Genomic DNA, 15,865 nt, shown 5'->3' with positions numbered 1-15,865 from the left:
AAAAAAAATGAAGTTTCCATTATTTTTGTGGCCGCAAAGAAAAATGATCTTCATAAAATCTTAGCTGTGGCTACTGCCCGTGACCAGGCTGCTGACGTTATTAAAGTCATTTTTCTATATTAAATGAATATAAGAAGCACTTTGGGAAGAAAACTGGCGTCTGTTTCCAGCGATCTTGAAGGAGTACCCTAACCGTGTGAAAGGTGCAGCCTTGAATACAGGGTCATCTGCAGGTCAGGTGGCGGGGAATCAGAGGTAGTTCAGATAGGAGTGTGGTTGCTGTTGTGTAATGAAGAAAGCGAGCGCAAAACCAAGCGGTAGTTTAGTTGCTTTGTGGGTCTTCCATATTGTGCATCCAACAGAGTGGTGCCCTCTGGGAAACAGTCTTCTTCGTCCTTCTTGGACGAGTGAGACCGAACCCTCCTTCCGTGGTGCGGCTCTGCCCCTGAATCTGCTTAGCAAGATGAAGGTGTTAGCAAGGGACAAGCCCTTACACTTGAACCAAGAAATATATGTGGAGAAACTACTGTGTGCAAAATACTTTGCTAGAACATTCTTCAGCTTTCACTCTTTATTTTAATCCCGTGGCAGGATGGTAGGTTGGCAGAGAGGAAGAGAAAGTCCAGCATGGAAACGTAGAGCCTGGAGTGGGACAGTCACACGGCCCTGCTGACAACTTCGGATTCTGACACTTTCCTTTGGGTAAGGCATTTTACCTTTTTGGGTCTCAGGCTTTGTAAAATGAGGCTCATAGCACTTATATTACAACGATGATATGAGATCATCCATATGCCTGGAAGAGAGCAATGAATGGGAAGAAACCTATTTATGCCCTGATGGTACAGCCTAGAATAAAGGGTCATCTAAAGTCAGATAGAACACACACGCCCTGCGATCTCTGGTGCTGTTGTCTTCTTTTCCATCCACAGAGTATCAGTATCCTATTTATTAAGCCTTGAAACTGTGAAAAACATTTTAAATAGGCCCTGAGGGGTGGAGATATCTATGCACACATTTACATGACACAGTCTTTGTCGACTCGAGCAGATGGACACTTTGATGACTATCATAGGCTATGCCAGAGAATCGTACAAGATGGTAGGTGAATACAGAAAGGGGAGAGGCAGGGGCGCCTGGGTGGCTCAGGTGCATATAAGCGTCCGACTTCAGCTCGGGTCATGATCTCGCCGTCCGTGAGTTCAAGCCCCACGTCGGGCTCTGTGCTGCCAGCTAGAGCCTGGAGCCTGCTTCGGATTCTGTGTCTCCCTCTCTCTCTGCCCCTCCCCCACTCACGCTCTATCAAAAATATTTTAAAAATTAGAAAAGAAAGGGGCGAGGCAAACCCTGACTTATTTTGGACCTTGAAAAACCAGAGGTTCTGGAAAATGGCTCACTTTTAAGGAAAGTCCTCCGTCATCAAAGAGTTCCAGCTCATGAGATGCTGTTCCCTTCATTGTAGGTGATAGATCTCTTTGACCTCCCAGTTCTAGGACCAATGTTCTTTTCTTCTAGTTTCCTTCTGCACCTTCCTCTTCTTCCTCCTCCTCCTCCTTCTCCTTTTGTAACCTCTCCACGGCACAGAAAGGGTCATGCCCAATTCTCCGGACGATCTCAAAACCCCAATGGCAACGGTGCTATACTTGACCACTTGACCAAAGCAGATGGAGATGCATGAAGACTGGCCCAGGATTAGGCTTCTACGTGTTAGGGGCTCACGTGTCCTTGGCTGTGTTACCTTCAGCTACTGGATTTGGGCCGAGTAGAGTGGAGCTGATACAGAGTCAGCTCTGTTTTCTTACCTGTCGGCAAACCTAGTTGAGTGTCTTTCATATAGAGCCCCCTTAGCTAGGCACTGAGGAGAGAACTAGAATTTAGCGGACAGTCCCTGCTACCTGGGGATTTGTGGTCTAATGGGAATCAAGCGGGTAATTAACTTCAAGAGTTCGCAAGTCTTTGGAGAAGTCCAGGTTGCCATGGAGGCACGTCCTAGGGAAGCTAGACGTACGTGGAAAACAGAGACCACCGCTCTGGGGAAGGGCTGTTGAAGCTGAAGGATGTGCAGGGATGAGCCAGGAGGCATCTGGCGACTCTCCTTTTCTACCTGCCATCACTTCCTCCTCCAGTATTAAGAAGTGGAGCCCAGATGCTATCCTTGCTCGTGGAGAGTGGCCCCCGCTCTTTAGCGGACACGACTCACAACTGAGAAAGGCAGAATGTGAGAAAGCAGTGCCAGCGCCGGCTCGCATAGTAGTGGGCCGCCCAAGCTCGCAGCCGGGCTCCTCTAGGCGGCCGCGGCTGCTTCTGGGTGCGCCAGTCTGTTTCCCTGGATCGTGCAAGGGGGGTCGATGGTGGGTGCCGCCTCCTCCAGGAAGCCTACCTTGTGTCCTCAGGCTGCGGGAGGCTCTTCTCTTCAGACTGGCCTCGTCAGAGTTCCTGCAGCCCAGTCACAATGCCGGCCTTCTTCTAATTCCACGTCCCTTGCACTAAATTCTCCATTTTGACTGAGCTTAGTTGAGTTGCGTTTCTCACGCAACCAAGGGTCCTGACTGATGCAGGTATGTTAACGTTTGGAGGGGCTGAAAGTATGTATCTTGAACCTAAATCTTAGCACAAGCCTTTGTAAAAATTGAAGCTAGAAAGAATCTTAAAAGAAGCTACTTATATCAAAATGAACTTCATATTAAGGTGATGTCATCTACAAATATTTTATTAAGTCTTAAGAGCACCTCTTCTAGATTTTTGGAATTCAGAATGTATGTTCTTATGTCCTTATACACTATTTAAAAAAAAATTTTTTTTTTTTAATTTGAGACAGAGAGCAAGGGAGGGAGGGGCAGAGAGAGAGGGAAACAATCTCAAGCAGGCTCCGCACTGTTAGCAGAGAGCCTGATGCGGGGCGCAGACTCACAAACCGTGAGATCATGACTTGAGCTGAAGTCAAGAGTCAGACCCTTAACCAACTGAGCCACCCTGGCGCCCCTACACTGTTGAGACAATTCCTGCTATACTTTCACCCGTACATTTTGGTGGAGAAGCCGGGCGCCAAGCAGTCAGAGAGGAAGCGTGATCATAAGTAACACCTGGAGGAATGAGAAAGCCCTAGGACATTCTCAAAAGGGGCCCGGCATGTGAGTGGGCTCAGGGGGCATGCCCGGTGTTTTGAGAGGCGCAGGCAGCGGTCTCCTGGACAGAGATCAGCCCCTTTATGGAAGGAGGGATTAGTACATTGCATCCGTCAGCTAGGGCCACCCTAGCACAGTACCACAGGTTGGACGGCTTAACCAACAGAAGTGTCTTTTCTTCATAGTTCTGGAGGCTAGCGGTCTAAGACCAAGGTGTCAGCGGGTTTGGTTTCTTGAGGCCTCTCCTTTAGTTCAGATGGCTGCCCTCCCACCGGACCCTACATGGTCTCTCCTTTGTGACTGTGTCCGAATTTCCTCTTCTTCTAGGGACACCAGTCATCTGGGATTACAGCCCACCCCCTAGGACTTCATTTTACCTTAATTACCTCTTCAAAGGCCTCTTTCTGAGTCTAGTCCTATTCTGAGGTGGAGGGGGGGACTTCCAACACAGAACTTTTAAGGGGACACGACTTGGTCCATAACACGTGTGGAAACGTAGTCATGCTCCTTTTAGGTTTAGGAAAATGCCCCCAGACTCATAAGTAAAAGCAATGTTGGCAGCTCTACAAGAATTGGCATGATTATGAGCCAAAGATCAACGTTCATCTGGCAAAAAACGAAAGGAAGCTGTAACGTGGTCAGATGGGAGACAAGTGGGTCTTGCCTGGCAGGGGGGATGGGAGTGAGGACCCTGTAGTGGCACCGAATTAATGAGTCAGCCAAAGACGTGGGTATTCAGACGCACGACAGATGGGCATTGGATCTGAGTATAAAAATAACAGCGTGTGAGAATAACCGATTAAATGTTCTGTTTCTAGAGGGATTTGGCTATGCTTAGAGGGGACAGGGGCTTAGAATCGGCCACTGTAATGGGCAGCCCAGAGGCGAGCCCATGGGTCTGACTGGCGGTCAGCAGCCTTGGCTGGAACCTGGCCCACCTCCAGGAAGTGGCCCTCTGAGGGGGCACGCGCCTCCATTGCTGGACATCTCAGAGATTAGAAAGTTCTTGAGTTTACATCTTTTAAAAATTTTTTTTAACGTTTATTATTTTTTGGAGAGAGTGTGCAAGTGGGGGAGGGGCAGAAAGAGAGACACAGAATCAGAAGCAGGCTTCAGGCTCTGAGCTGACAGGGGGCTCGAGCTCACCAACAGCGAGTTCATGACCTGAGCCAAAGTTGGATGCTTAACTGACTGAGCCACCCCTGTGCCTCAACACTTTTTTTTTTCTTTTAAACATAATCCCTGGTCTTTTTTTTTTTAAAGTTTATTTATTTTGAGAGACAGAGACAGCATGAGTGAGGGAGGGATGGAGAGGGAGAGAGAGAATCCCAAGCAGGCTCCGTGCTGCCAGTGTGGAGCCCAGTGTGGGGCTTGATCCCAGGTGATTGTGACCTGAGCCGAAGCCGAGAGTTGGACACTTAACTGACTGAGACACCTAGTTGCCCCAATACAGTTTTGTTGTTGTTGTTAGAATGAGCGGGGGAGAGGGGTAGAGAGACAGAATCTTGAGTAGGCTAAACACTCAGCATGGAGCCTCACATGGAGCTTGATCCCACGACCCTGGCATCACGACCTGAGCCCAAATCGAGAGTTGGACGCTCAACTGACTGAGCCACCCAGGCACCTGCACCTTTTTTGACGTAACTCGAACCTCAGCGATTGGACTTCTAAAGCGACAGAAGCATATCTCCTCTTCCCCTTTGTACGTGACCTACTTCTAAACCTTGCAACGCCCCTCAGTTTTCATGTCTTTGAAGCAATGTGCTATCCAGTTCCTTTGCTTGTTTCTTAAATGGTAGGATTTCAAATTCTGTCCTCTCCACTTTGTCAAAACGTCTGCTAAAACAGGTCCCCAGCAAAGTGCTCTCACATGCGGAACGGATGCTGCTTCCCGTGAACAGGACCCACAGCCCACCAGAATTTTGCATTTGTTTTTTTTGTTTTTTTTAGTAGTCACTGATGTTCTGTATTAGTGGTCAAGCAGCAGAAACCTGGGTTAATTTTGGAAAAATGCAAGCTAATGATTGGTAAGCGCTTGCTGCATTAATTATCTAACGCCGTACAACGAATTCCCCCCAAGTTTAGCCACTGAAACCAACATTCATCACCTCCGTTTCTCAGGATCAGGAATCTAAGAGTGGCTTGTGGGGGTGGCTCCAGCTGAGGGTCTTTCCGGAGTCTGTGGTCAAGATGTTGGCTGGGGCTGCAGACTCGGATCTGGCACGGGAGAGACTTCCGAGCTCCCTCGCACGCTGCTGGCAGGGGCTCTGGCTCCTCGCCACGGGGCCTGTCCTCATGGCGCGGCTTCCTCCAGGGTGAATGATGCCGGGCCTCAGTGTCTTTTGTGACCTCATCTCGGAAGTGACGTACCGTCAATTCTGCCACACCCTATTGGCCACAGACCAGCCCTGGTAGAGGGTGGGGATAACGGGGGCCACCCCAGAGGCTGACCTTCATGTAGCATTCGCTACAGGCTGGTTCCTTTTTCCGGTGCTGGTACCAGCCGAGCCCTCTCCATGCGGCATCTCATTTAAGGCATTCAACATCCTCCAGAAGAGGTGCGGCGATCATCCCGTTTTACATTTGAGGCAACGGAGGCTCGGAAGTGCTAGCTGATTCAACTCCTTTCTTAGTGACAGAGCGTGGATTAAAATGTAGGCTGACCTTCAAGAGCGAAATGCTCCTGCTTTTTACCCAAGGTCTCTCTTCATTTGGACTCCTAACCAGGTCTTTTCCTAACCCATCTTTGTACAGATAATTTTTCTGAGTATAACTGAAGAATTTTGCATTTCACCTGTATTAAGTTTTACATGCTTATTCAATTATTACGGGACACTTTCATTCTTAATTCTTTTATTTTTTTCAGTTTTTAAAATTTTCACTGATTTTGAAAGAGACACGAAGAGCAAGCAGGAGAAGGGCAGAGAGAGAGAAAGAGGGAGCGAGCGAGCGAGGGAGGGAGACAGAAACCCAAGCAGGCTCCATACTGTCAGCACAGAGCCCGATGTGGGGCTTGAACTCAAGAACCATGAGAGCACAACCTGAGCCGACATCAAGAGTCGGCACTTAGCCAACTGAGCCGCCATCACGCCCCCATTCTTATTCTATCATTTGTGAATTCCTTCGGCCATCCTTGCACCATCCACAGACCCCATCTACATGTAAGACAACCATGAAGAGATCAGCATGCACAGATGTGCCTACAAAACTGGATAAATATTAGGATCAGAATAAAAGCCCGGTGACAACACGTACGTAGTTTCTGAAGTAAAATTATCTACAAAATTGAAGTTTAAGTTTGCACTCCATAGTCACATCTTGTCGATATGGACCCGAATATGTAACTCAGTTGTAAGTGAAGTCACCCAGTCCGTCCTTTCACGTTTATATAAAATTGGCTCAGGGCCTTCATCCGTTTTCCTTTAGGAAGACCAGCTTTTGCTCCCCCAGCATGCCAGCAAATCCGGGGTTTTTATGTTTTTGTTGTCGCACGCGGGTCTGAACTCCTGTTCTCAGTCAACTCCGGCTGTTGCCTCCTGCGGGTGTTCTGCTCCCTCTGCTGTTCAGGGTCCTGGATGTAGAACCCAGCTCCTCAGTTTCCCCTAGAACCTACTCACAGATGACCCTATTTATACACCAGACCTTACTGAACACGCAGTGGGGAGGTAGGAGGGGTTCGGCATCAAGACAACATACAGTTGAACAGTCTTTTCTAAGATGTTTACTTTTGGGAAGGAGAGCGAGCAGGGGAGGGGCAGAGAGAGGGGGTCGGAGGATCTGAGGCGGGCTCTGTGCTGACAGCAGAGAGCCGGATGCAGGGCTTGAACTCCCGAACTGGGAGATCGTGACCTGAGACGAAGTCAGAAGCGTAACTGAGCCACCCAGGCGCCCCTGGTCTTGTCTTAAATCCCTTTGATTATCCCAGTTGCTTGTTCCCCTTCCCTAAAATCCTCACCTCTCAGTGCCCCTCCCTTAGCAGAGCATCTCAGCTCTTTGCCCCAGACAGAGCTCTGCTAACTTTTATTATGTAAAAGTGTGCAGCCAGGAACCTGCAGAGGTTCTCAAGTGTTGATGCTTCCTCTTGCCCCCTTGAGCCTCTGTCACTTGGCCCATCAGCCTCTGTAAGTGCAGGCGAGCAGGAGAAAGGTTTATGTTTTCAGCGGTTTGGCCCCTCCAATTGCCTTTAGAAGACAGAACCTGTTGTCAGCATTGGCTTTTAAGCGGCATCGTTTTCTTCAACTCTGTCACACGTAGTGTTGAGCCAGTAGTACTAGGCGTCAAAAGAAGGGTGACAGGCTTCCTAAGTTGCCAGGGACTGTTGCGTTGGCTTGTGGTGGTTTGTAATAGCACCCCCTCACATTCTCAAAGTGTTGTGCTTGGAGTCACGAATTACATGATCATTACAGTCGAGGAGCAGTTGATGAATTTTGAAAAGCTCCCGTTGATGTGTGAACATCAAAGAGAAGAGGGAATTGAGGCTACTTGGAATAATTGGGGCAAGAAGCTAGATTCATTTTGGAAAAAATGCTTTAGCCTAACTCATTTGAATACGTTGACCTGTGGTGACCTGACCTAGTCAGGCACTTATAATGCTGGGACCAAGGACCTTCCTAATGTCTTTGTTTTTTGACAGTGAATAGAATGGTTTACTTTTCGAAAATCACAGCACAAAGAGGGGACTCTGGAAAGCAGATGTATCCATGTTGCCGTTAGGTGTCCGGAAGGAGAAAGCACAGGAACTGCCCAAGGAGGCCTCTTCTCTTCTTTGTGCCATAATATCACCAACACTCCTTCCAGAGGAAAGAACCCCATGCCCAGCAGGAGAATGAGGTCTTTGTTCAGTCCAGTAAGGGACGTTTACTGAGTGGCCTTTCTGTAGCATGCATTTGGTGACGAACAATTCATGTATAGGTATGTATCACAAATACCTTTTTCTTGCTTCTGCCAGGGCCGTGGGAGGTTGGAGTGCAGACCGCTTTAGATGGGGGGCAGAGTACGTTGGGGAGGACCTGGACCTGGGGAGACATTAAGTTAGACTCTGAAGGCTGGACGGGATCTAAACTGAGGAGTTGGAAGAGGGGAACTGAATACGTGGAAAAACGTACTGTAGAGAGTGAGTGTTAGCACTGGGAATAGCAAAATGTCTGGGAACTTGACTGGATCAGTCTGGAAGGGAGATTCATGCAGAAACTGAGTGCAGGATAAATCAGAAGTGTGGGTACTGCAGGCAGGAACACCGAGAAGGGATTGGTTCTGATCCATCTAGAGGCTTGATGGTAAGAATCTGGGTCAAGACCATGGCAGTGAGCATGGAAGAGAGAGGGAGATGGGGAGAAAAGATGGCAGACTGGATGGGGAGACACACGAGGAAGGGCACTCAAAGAAGGATTTTAGCACTTGAGAATAAATCGTACCGACTGTGGAAGAATGGAGACAAAGGAGACTTGTTGATGGTGGCCGTGAAGACCCCAAAGGGGAGGAAGAGACAGTGGGTCTCTGGATGAGCACATCTACCACATTTACAAGTCCTGTCCCTCATGTCACAGGATGCTGGAAGGTGTACGTTTCTCGATCTTGAACAAGGGAGAAAGGCTGGACTTCCATTCAGCAGACATTGTCAGGTGCTTGGGTGCCCCTCTACCAGGGGAGAGGGGAACACGGTATGTTCCTTGTTCCTGGTTCCCAGTCCACTGTAGAGGCAGACATATTTTAAGTTCTTAAAAATTCACAGAGCCAACAGCCTGCAGGCCCCTCAGCCTTTGGGTACCATCAACGATACATAACGTGGCAGCCAGTTCCACTGCGCCTGTAGGAAGCACTCAACCAGACTGGGGGAGAGCCCGAGGAGACCGGTCCCGAGAGAAGAGAGCTGAGTGGCAAGGGCCACCTTGCTCTGAGCCCTACACTGCAGTCTCAGCAAAGATGGACTCAGCAGATAGCTATGTGAGGGTCCCCACCTCCTGTTTCCTCTGAGAAGCAGCCAGCCTTACAAACCAACACGTACCCTGTCCCCGCACACCTACCACGCACACTCTTGGGAACGGCAAGGAGGCAATAGACGGAGACCAACTCGGTTGACCAGACTGAATTTCCCAGGTACCAGGGCCATGAGGCAGACAGAGGCTTGGTGGTCAGGAGCAGCAGGGGCAGTACGAGAAGCGGGGACCAGGGACAGGCTGGGACTGCAGAGATCTGGGAGATGCCCGCGGCAGATGCAGGGGAGAGCAGGTTGTGGGGATGGTGGCCTTCCAACCAGCGCCAGTGTGGACAGAGGCCAACTGACGAGATGCCTTCTTCTCATGGATACTGGACGCACTGAGATGATCCCTGCCGCCACCACAGAAGAAAGAAGGCGTCCCTAAACTACAGCAAAGCCCGATTTATCTACCATGAACGGAGATGAACTTCACACCACAAGGTAGACTATGGATTCGAGAAGACTGATTGATTTTAATGTTTTTTTCATTTTGGAGAGACTGAGCATGAGCAGGGGAGGGGCACGGAGAGAGAGGAAGACACAGAATCCAAAGCAGGCTCCAGGCTCTGAGCAGTCAGCACAGAGCCGGACGCGGGGCTCGAGCCCAAGTTGGATGCTTAATTGACTGAGCCACCCAGGCACCCCCTTGAGAGAGGATTTAAATGTTACTCTTTTGCAGACCTGAGTCTGTGCACGTGGACCGCTGCAGTGTGGTATGCCAAAGGCAGACAGAGCCCCGGGTGCCTTCTAGGACAGGTGAGCCATCTGAGGAGGCCAGGGTGGGCGAGGAGTCAGTCACACTGAGCCCCGGGACTATCGGCTAAAGGAGAGCAATGGGAAAGCAAGGGGAACCGAGCTCGGGGACCAAACCTGAAGTCCCTTCACATCCGGGGCACTGGGATTCCTGAGGGTTCAAAGAGAAGCGACATGACCCCATTTTCATTTAGAATCACCATTCTGGGTCCGTGTAAAGAAAGGCCGGGCATTGGCTAACTCTGGGATCCCTGCTTCTGGAAGCCACGTTTTTCATTCTCTCTCCTATCGTACCTGTGTCCCTAACATCACACTGATTCGAATCACCCCGACAGGAGGTGCAGGAGGAAAGGCATTTCTTTCCAGATTTTATAAAGTGATGATCAGCGGCAAGCCCAGGATGGGGGTCTGGGAAGTCAGTTACTGCTTAGTATCAAAATTGGCAGAGTTTCAATAGGCTGAGTCTTGGTTAGAGAAGCCAGAATAAACTGGCGTGGTATTTAGCACATACAAAGGTTTCCTACACGGACGTGCACACATAATCCTTATTCAGTGTTGACTGAGCATGAAAAGAAACTGAGAAATGTGCCTACTTTTATTTACACAGTTTACTTAAAAGCAGTGGTTCACATGCTCCGTGTCTCCTGTCCTCTGACGGAGGTTGGGCTGGGGGTGCTGGGCAGCCCAGTTCTGTGGGGGGCTTTGTGACGAGTTCCTGTACGCCCTCCCTGCATCTGCTTCCTCTGTCCTCTCGATGATTCAGTAAGCCACTGGCTACTTTATAACAAATTCCCTTCTAGGACTGGAGAGGATTTTGTTTTCTATGTGCTGACCACCACAGGTCAAATGCATACTTTAAAAAAAAAAAAAATCAAATACACAGTGGTTAAGATCACGGCCTCTGAAGGCCGCCTGCCTGCTACCTGACCTGAGACAGATGTATTCGGCCTTACAGGCTCTGGCTTCCTCTCTGTTAGATAACGAGGTTGGGGGGGGGGGGGGTCCTGTTTCGGAGTTGGGATGAAGAATACAAATGGTGCTTGCAACAACGCCCGACCACAGTAATTGCTCAAATGCTTGTTTTTAGAATATGAAAATATATAAAGATTATAACCACCAAATTAAAAATTTGTCAGGGCACCTGGTGGCTCCGTCGATTAAGCGTCCAACCCTGGTTTCAGCTCAGGTCGTGATCTTGTGGTTTCGTGAGTTCAAGCCCTGGGGGGGGGGGGGGGGGCTCTGTGCTCACAATGTGGAGCCTGCTTAGGATTCTCTCTCTCCCTCTCTGAGCCCCTCTCCCCTAATCATGCTGCCTTCTCTCTCTCAAACTTAAAAAAAAAAAAAAAAGTTGAGAACTTTTCATTCTTAAACTAGTATAAAAATCCTTTTGACTAGAAAAAGAAAACAGGCTCTCACCAGAGAACCTTGAACTTGGCTGTTTCACCCTCAGAGTGGCTTTCTGTACAGGGGTGGGAGGGAACGTGCACTTTGCAGCCACGCCCCTCTTCCCCAAAGGAAGTGCAGCAGCTTTACTTTTTACGTGTGCTTACAAATTGGCTTTACTTGTGAGCTTTTTGGTGAAATAAGGATTTCTCTGGTTAGAACACAAAGAAAACCGGCAGAAACCGGAACAAGGGAATGAGATACGGAGAGGTGCTGAGGACTTTCTAGTTTGGGATCTGTAGGAGTAACAGGAAAAGCCTGATGTCTGCTAGAGAATGTTGGGGCTCTGCTGTGGAGACCCACCATGCATTTCCTCTGAATTTGGCCCTCTGCCCCGATTTCTTACAGGGAGCCGTGCTCTGGAGCTCGGCAGTCACCTCTGCGACTGTGATGATGTCTCCCTGTTTCAGTTGCTCGACAGGATACCGTGGGATGTGGTATGTTCTTCCTGGGGGGGTGCCTTGAGCATGAAACGAGGTGCTGCCGGTGGGAAGGCGGGGCCAGGCTCGGTGGTGGGTAGGCGCTCAGTACGCATGAGCATCCCGCCCACTCCCCAAAAAATAAAGCAGAGAGTTGCATTTATTCGTGTCCGTGGGACTAAGTGTGGTGACAGCATGTGTTTTCCACCCATGGCAGGAGGTCGGCACAACATAGCCCAGGATGGATGAAGCCGACTGCTGCAAGATGGTCACAAGTTCGGATCCTGTCCCTGCATCCTCCACTCTGTGTTCCCTGAGGGCCGACAAGGCTGCAGGACACGTGTCAGGCCCAGGCCCCGCCACTGGGTGGTCCCATTTCTCCTGAGACTCCCTCTCAGACTCTCTAACATCCCTTCCCTCCTCCCAGCTGGCAGGACCCAACCATGACCCCTCACACCTCACTGAGGTGTGGAAACTCTCCTCCATTCTTAGGGGGCCAGAATTCGCTACAAGGGAGTCTTTTGTAAGAGCGAACATTTATTCAGTCAACAAACCTGGGCTGTCTGCCAGGGCCGGACACGGCTGGTCGTCAGGACACAGAGAACACATGATCAGTCAACGTGAAACAGCATGACGCCAGCCTGCGCCTGGTATTCCCAGATGTCCTTGACTAAGTGACAATTTACACAGTGTTTCATTAGATGCCTATTAAGAGAAGCACAGCTGATGCCATAAACCAAAGCCACCCCCAGAATGGGAGGGCTGATTAAGCAGAGGCCGTGGAAACAGGTCCAAGTTGCCGGGCAGGTCCTGGAGCTGCGCCCAGGCAGCGGGGACGGCTCTCGGCAGTGCACTCGATGGCCGGAAAGCCTTGCTAGGGTCCAGAACCTCACTTCTACCCCGCTCCCTTCTCTTCTGTTCCTAAAGAATGAACCCAGCCAACGACCGAGTGTGGAGTGTGAGCCCCAGGCAGGGACAGGGGGGAACCCTAACGTCACCTGCAGAGAGAAGCCCCGAGCAGGCAGGCAAAGATGAACACACCTCTTCTGAGCGTGACCTAAACACGCACAGATCTCTGAACAGCGTTGGTGTCCACGAACGCTGCCACTGTTGCAAAAACAGTCTTGGAGACCACGGGGAGGAGGGGTGACCAGCCGAACCGGGCTATTTCTTCAACTCCAAGATGGCACTTCCTGGTCCGCGGTGCTTGGCGCTGCAGATGTTGCAGAACTGTGCGGGCGAATTCTAGAAATGTAATTACAAGACACGGGTTTTAAAAAAGCTTTTTCGGCTGCCTGGGTCATGATCTCGCGGTCCGTGAGTTCGAGCCCCGCATCGGGCTCTGTGCTGACAGCTCAGAGCCTGGAGCCTGCTTCAGCTTCTGTCTCCCTCTCTCTGCCCCTCCCCTGTGTGCACGCTCTCTCTCAAAAATAACCATTAAAAAAATAAAAACTCTTTCTATTCTCATATTCAGAAATCTTGGAGCATTGGTCAGGGGGTGGGGAGGAAGCTAGGAAATGTCCCTTCATTTCCTGGAGATTTTTGCTGGGTCACAGAGGGTTCTGTGAGACTCCGAGAACCCCCCCCCCCCCCCACAGCAAAACAAGTCTAATGTGACCAGGCGGCACATGGGGGACCTGACTTGATACTGAAAATAGCAGTGTCACAATACAGAAAGTGAACACTAGAAAATAGTTTTCACTGTATCTCGCAGCTGTATGGCTTGACCCTCATCAATTGTACCTACATGAATCCACTCGATTTTGGGTTTAGCACAGTAATCCCCCTTTACCCGTGGGGGTATGTCCCAAGACCCCCAGGGGATGCCTGAAACCACAGTACCAAACCCTAAATACACTGTTTCTTCTGTACATCCCTACCTAGGATAAATTAGGCACAAGATTGAGAATAAAACAAATTATAACAATACACTGCAATGACAGTTACATGAACGCGGTTTACCTTGTACTGTACTCACCCCTCTTCCCATGAGGAAGAGGAGGAGGAAATGCCTGCCTGAGGAGGTGAAGTGAGGAACGAAACAGGCATCGTGTAGACTACTACTGACTTGGCTGTTCGTCAGGAAGACAACCGCCTGCTTCCAGACGGCGGGTGACCGCAACCACAGAGAAGGGGACACTACTGGGTAGTATACTAAGCGTCTTTACCCTTGAGGAATAAAGTCATTTTCTCGTGGGATCTAGAACGAATTCTGAGAAGCCACAGAGCCACGGGATGACACATTAGACTTCGGACTTCCCACTCACCATGCTGGGCACGGGCAGGCACTCCTTGTGGAACATGTGGCGGCAGTGGAAGGCCACCACGCTGAAGGGCTTAGCGGCATCTGGGGGGCACAGGGCAGAAAAGAGAGAAGAAACCAATGAAACAGGCAGATCGGGAACTTTGAGAACCGATCCCGACTGCAAGTCCAGCTGTGGTTCAACGTTCCGGCAGGAAGCCACCGTAGGAGGAACGCACGGTCACAGAGGCATCCCCGAGGGGTGCTGGGAGCAAACGCACAGCAGCTACCACAACCGAGCTGCTCTGAGTCAAGGTCACAGACCTCCACGTCAGTTACGCCTACAAACCGGGGACCGCTTCCCAGCGAATGCAACCACGTTTATTTTAAAAGTTAGGAGGAAACTGGGTGGCTCATTTGGTTAAGTGTCCAGCTCTGGATTTTGGCTCAGGTCATGATCTCATGGTTTGTGACACCGAGCATCACATCAGGCCCTGTGCTGACAGCACGGGGCCTGCTTGGGTTTCTCTCTCCGCCCCTCCCCCATTCTAAGACTTAAAACAAATTAGGATGTGTATCCCCTCTTCCCTTCCCTGTGCCCTCACACACACTATACACACCATATCCCTCAGTCCATTCTGTGGCTTTAGAAAAATGCTGCCAGTTCACCTACTGCCTTGGCCAGGACCACTCAGTGACTTGGGGGCAGAGCAGGGTGACAATCCTAGGCTGTGACCTTGCACCGTGCTGCGAGCACTTCTGCAGAATTTAATTACACACCGCGGGTGCACTGGTCTGCAGGTCTGTTAAAACACGGCCTAAAAACACTGCGAAAGCTCACTTTTCCTGTGTCCGCTGCGGTTTTTAACATGAACACTTCAAACCCATTTCCTCTAGAAAAGACCCTGGGGGGAACAGACTTCTCATGTTGCTGTTAGATTATCCCTTAAAGCTAAGTAAACCCTGCAGCAGCTAGCTCTCTGGGTACTTCTGTGTGCTGAATTTGTATCAAAGGAGCACTTTTTTTGCATCCCGACAGCTATGCTTTAATTGCTATTTTCAAATTCTGGAATTTCCTCTTCTGTCCTATCCTTACGTAAGGCGCTCCGATTACACACGACGAGATATATATATATATATATATATATATATATATATCTACCAACTATAAATAAACACGTGCTTGTGTTCTGAGGAGGCGGCACATAGTAGGTTTCCGTCGAAATCGGGATAACTTAAGGGCCCATAACCACAGAGCAGAGAAAAAGTTTAAAGAAAAGGGAAGTACAATTTTTTTTTTTTGTGCTGGTGTACAATTTTTTTCTAGATACACACGATTCTTGTTCCTTGGAATTTAAACATGTTGATGGTAGTTTTTCCATTCTATTTTACTCTAAAGCCATGATTCTCAAAGAATGGCTCCCGAAGAAGCATCTATGTCACCCGGGAACGTGTCGGAAATGCAAATTCTTGGGTCCTGCTCGGGAACTACTGCCTCTGCACGTGTTGGGGGGGTACCAGCACTCTGGGCTTCCCGAGCCTTCCAGGTAATGCGGGCTCACTCTAGGATGAGCGCCTCAGCTTTACAAAATGGTGGTGCCGGCCTGCAACTGGGTAGGGTTGTGGGCCGAAATTCTGTACACAGATTATTCCAGAAGTTATAGATTAGCTAACGTCAAAATTTTAATTCTGGGGCACCTGGGTGGCTCAGTGGGTTAAATGCCCGACTTCAGCTCAGGTCATGATCTCACAGCTCGTGAGTTCGAGCCTGGTGTTGGGGTTCTGTGCTCATAGCTCAGAGCCTGGAGCCTGCTTCGGATTCTGTGTCTCCCTCTCTCTCTCTCTCTCTGCCCCTCCCCCACGTGAACACACACACACACACACACACACACACACACACACACTCTCT

At 49.8% G+C, this 15,865-nt stretch overlaps 1 protein-coding gene and 2 long non-coding RNA genes across 12 annotated transcripts in view; 1 reads left to right on the top strand and 2 right to left on the bottom strand.

The window, feature by feature from the left end:
* LOC109497398 overlaps window positions 1-12,740 on the top strand; it is a 103,114-nt gene extending 90,374 nt beyond the window's left edge. For 4 of the 9 annotated variants that reach the window (XR_006594102.1, XR_006594100.1, XR_002153573.2 and 1 more), the window contains 4 exons: window positions 592-702; window positions 7,756-9,540; window positions 11,644-11,732; window positions 11,932-12,740. This is a non-coding gene — a long non-coding RNA (uncharacterized LOC109497398). Of the gene's footprint in view, window positions 1-591; window positions 703-6,235; window positions 6,374-7,755; window positions 9,541-9,778; window positions 9,856-11,643; window positions 11,733-11,931 lie in introns of those variants that run through there. The other 5 variants (XR_002740435.2, XR_002740434.2, XR_006594099.1 and 2 more) reach the window with 5 other exon arrangements.
* LOC123383833 lies at window positions 557-6,073 on the bottom strand. Its single transcript, XR_006594103.1, has 2 exons — window positions 5,231-6,073; window positions 557-793 (listed from the first exon to the last, which is right to left on the bottom strand). It is a non-coding gene; the product is annotated as an uncharacterized LOC123383833 (long non-coding RNA).
* VPS41 (VPS41 subunit of HOPS complex) overlaps window positions 12,232-15,865 on the bottom strand; it is a 186,059-nt gene continuing 182,425 nt past the window's right edge. For both annotated transcript variants that reach the window (XM_006929098.4, XM_006929099.5), the window contains 2 exons: window positions 13,982-14,061; window positions 12,232-12,959 (listed from right to left, as the gene is read on the bottom strand). In XM_006929098.4, coding sequence (XP_006929160.1) covers window positions 12,879-12,959; window positions 13,982-14,061 — 161 coding nt within the window. In that variant the 3' untranslated portion in view covers window positions 12,232-12,878. The remainder of the gene's footprint in view (window positions 12,960-13,981; window positions 14,062-15,865) is intronic.

Source organism: Felis catus, chromosome A2, assembly GCF_018350175.1.
Source record: "Felis catus isolate Fca126 chromosome A2, F.catus_Fca126_mat1.0, whole genome shotgun sequence".
Taxonomy (NCBI): Eukaryota; Metazoa; Chordata; class Mammalia; order Carnivora; family Felidae; genus Felis; species Felis catus.
This window is presented reverse-complemented; position numbering and strand designations above follow the sequence as displayed.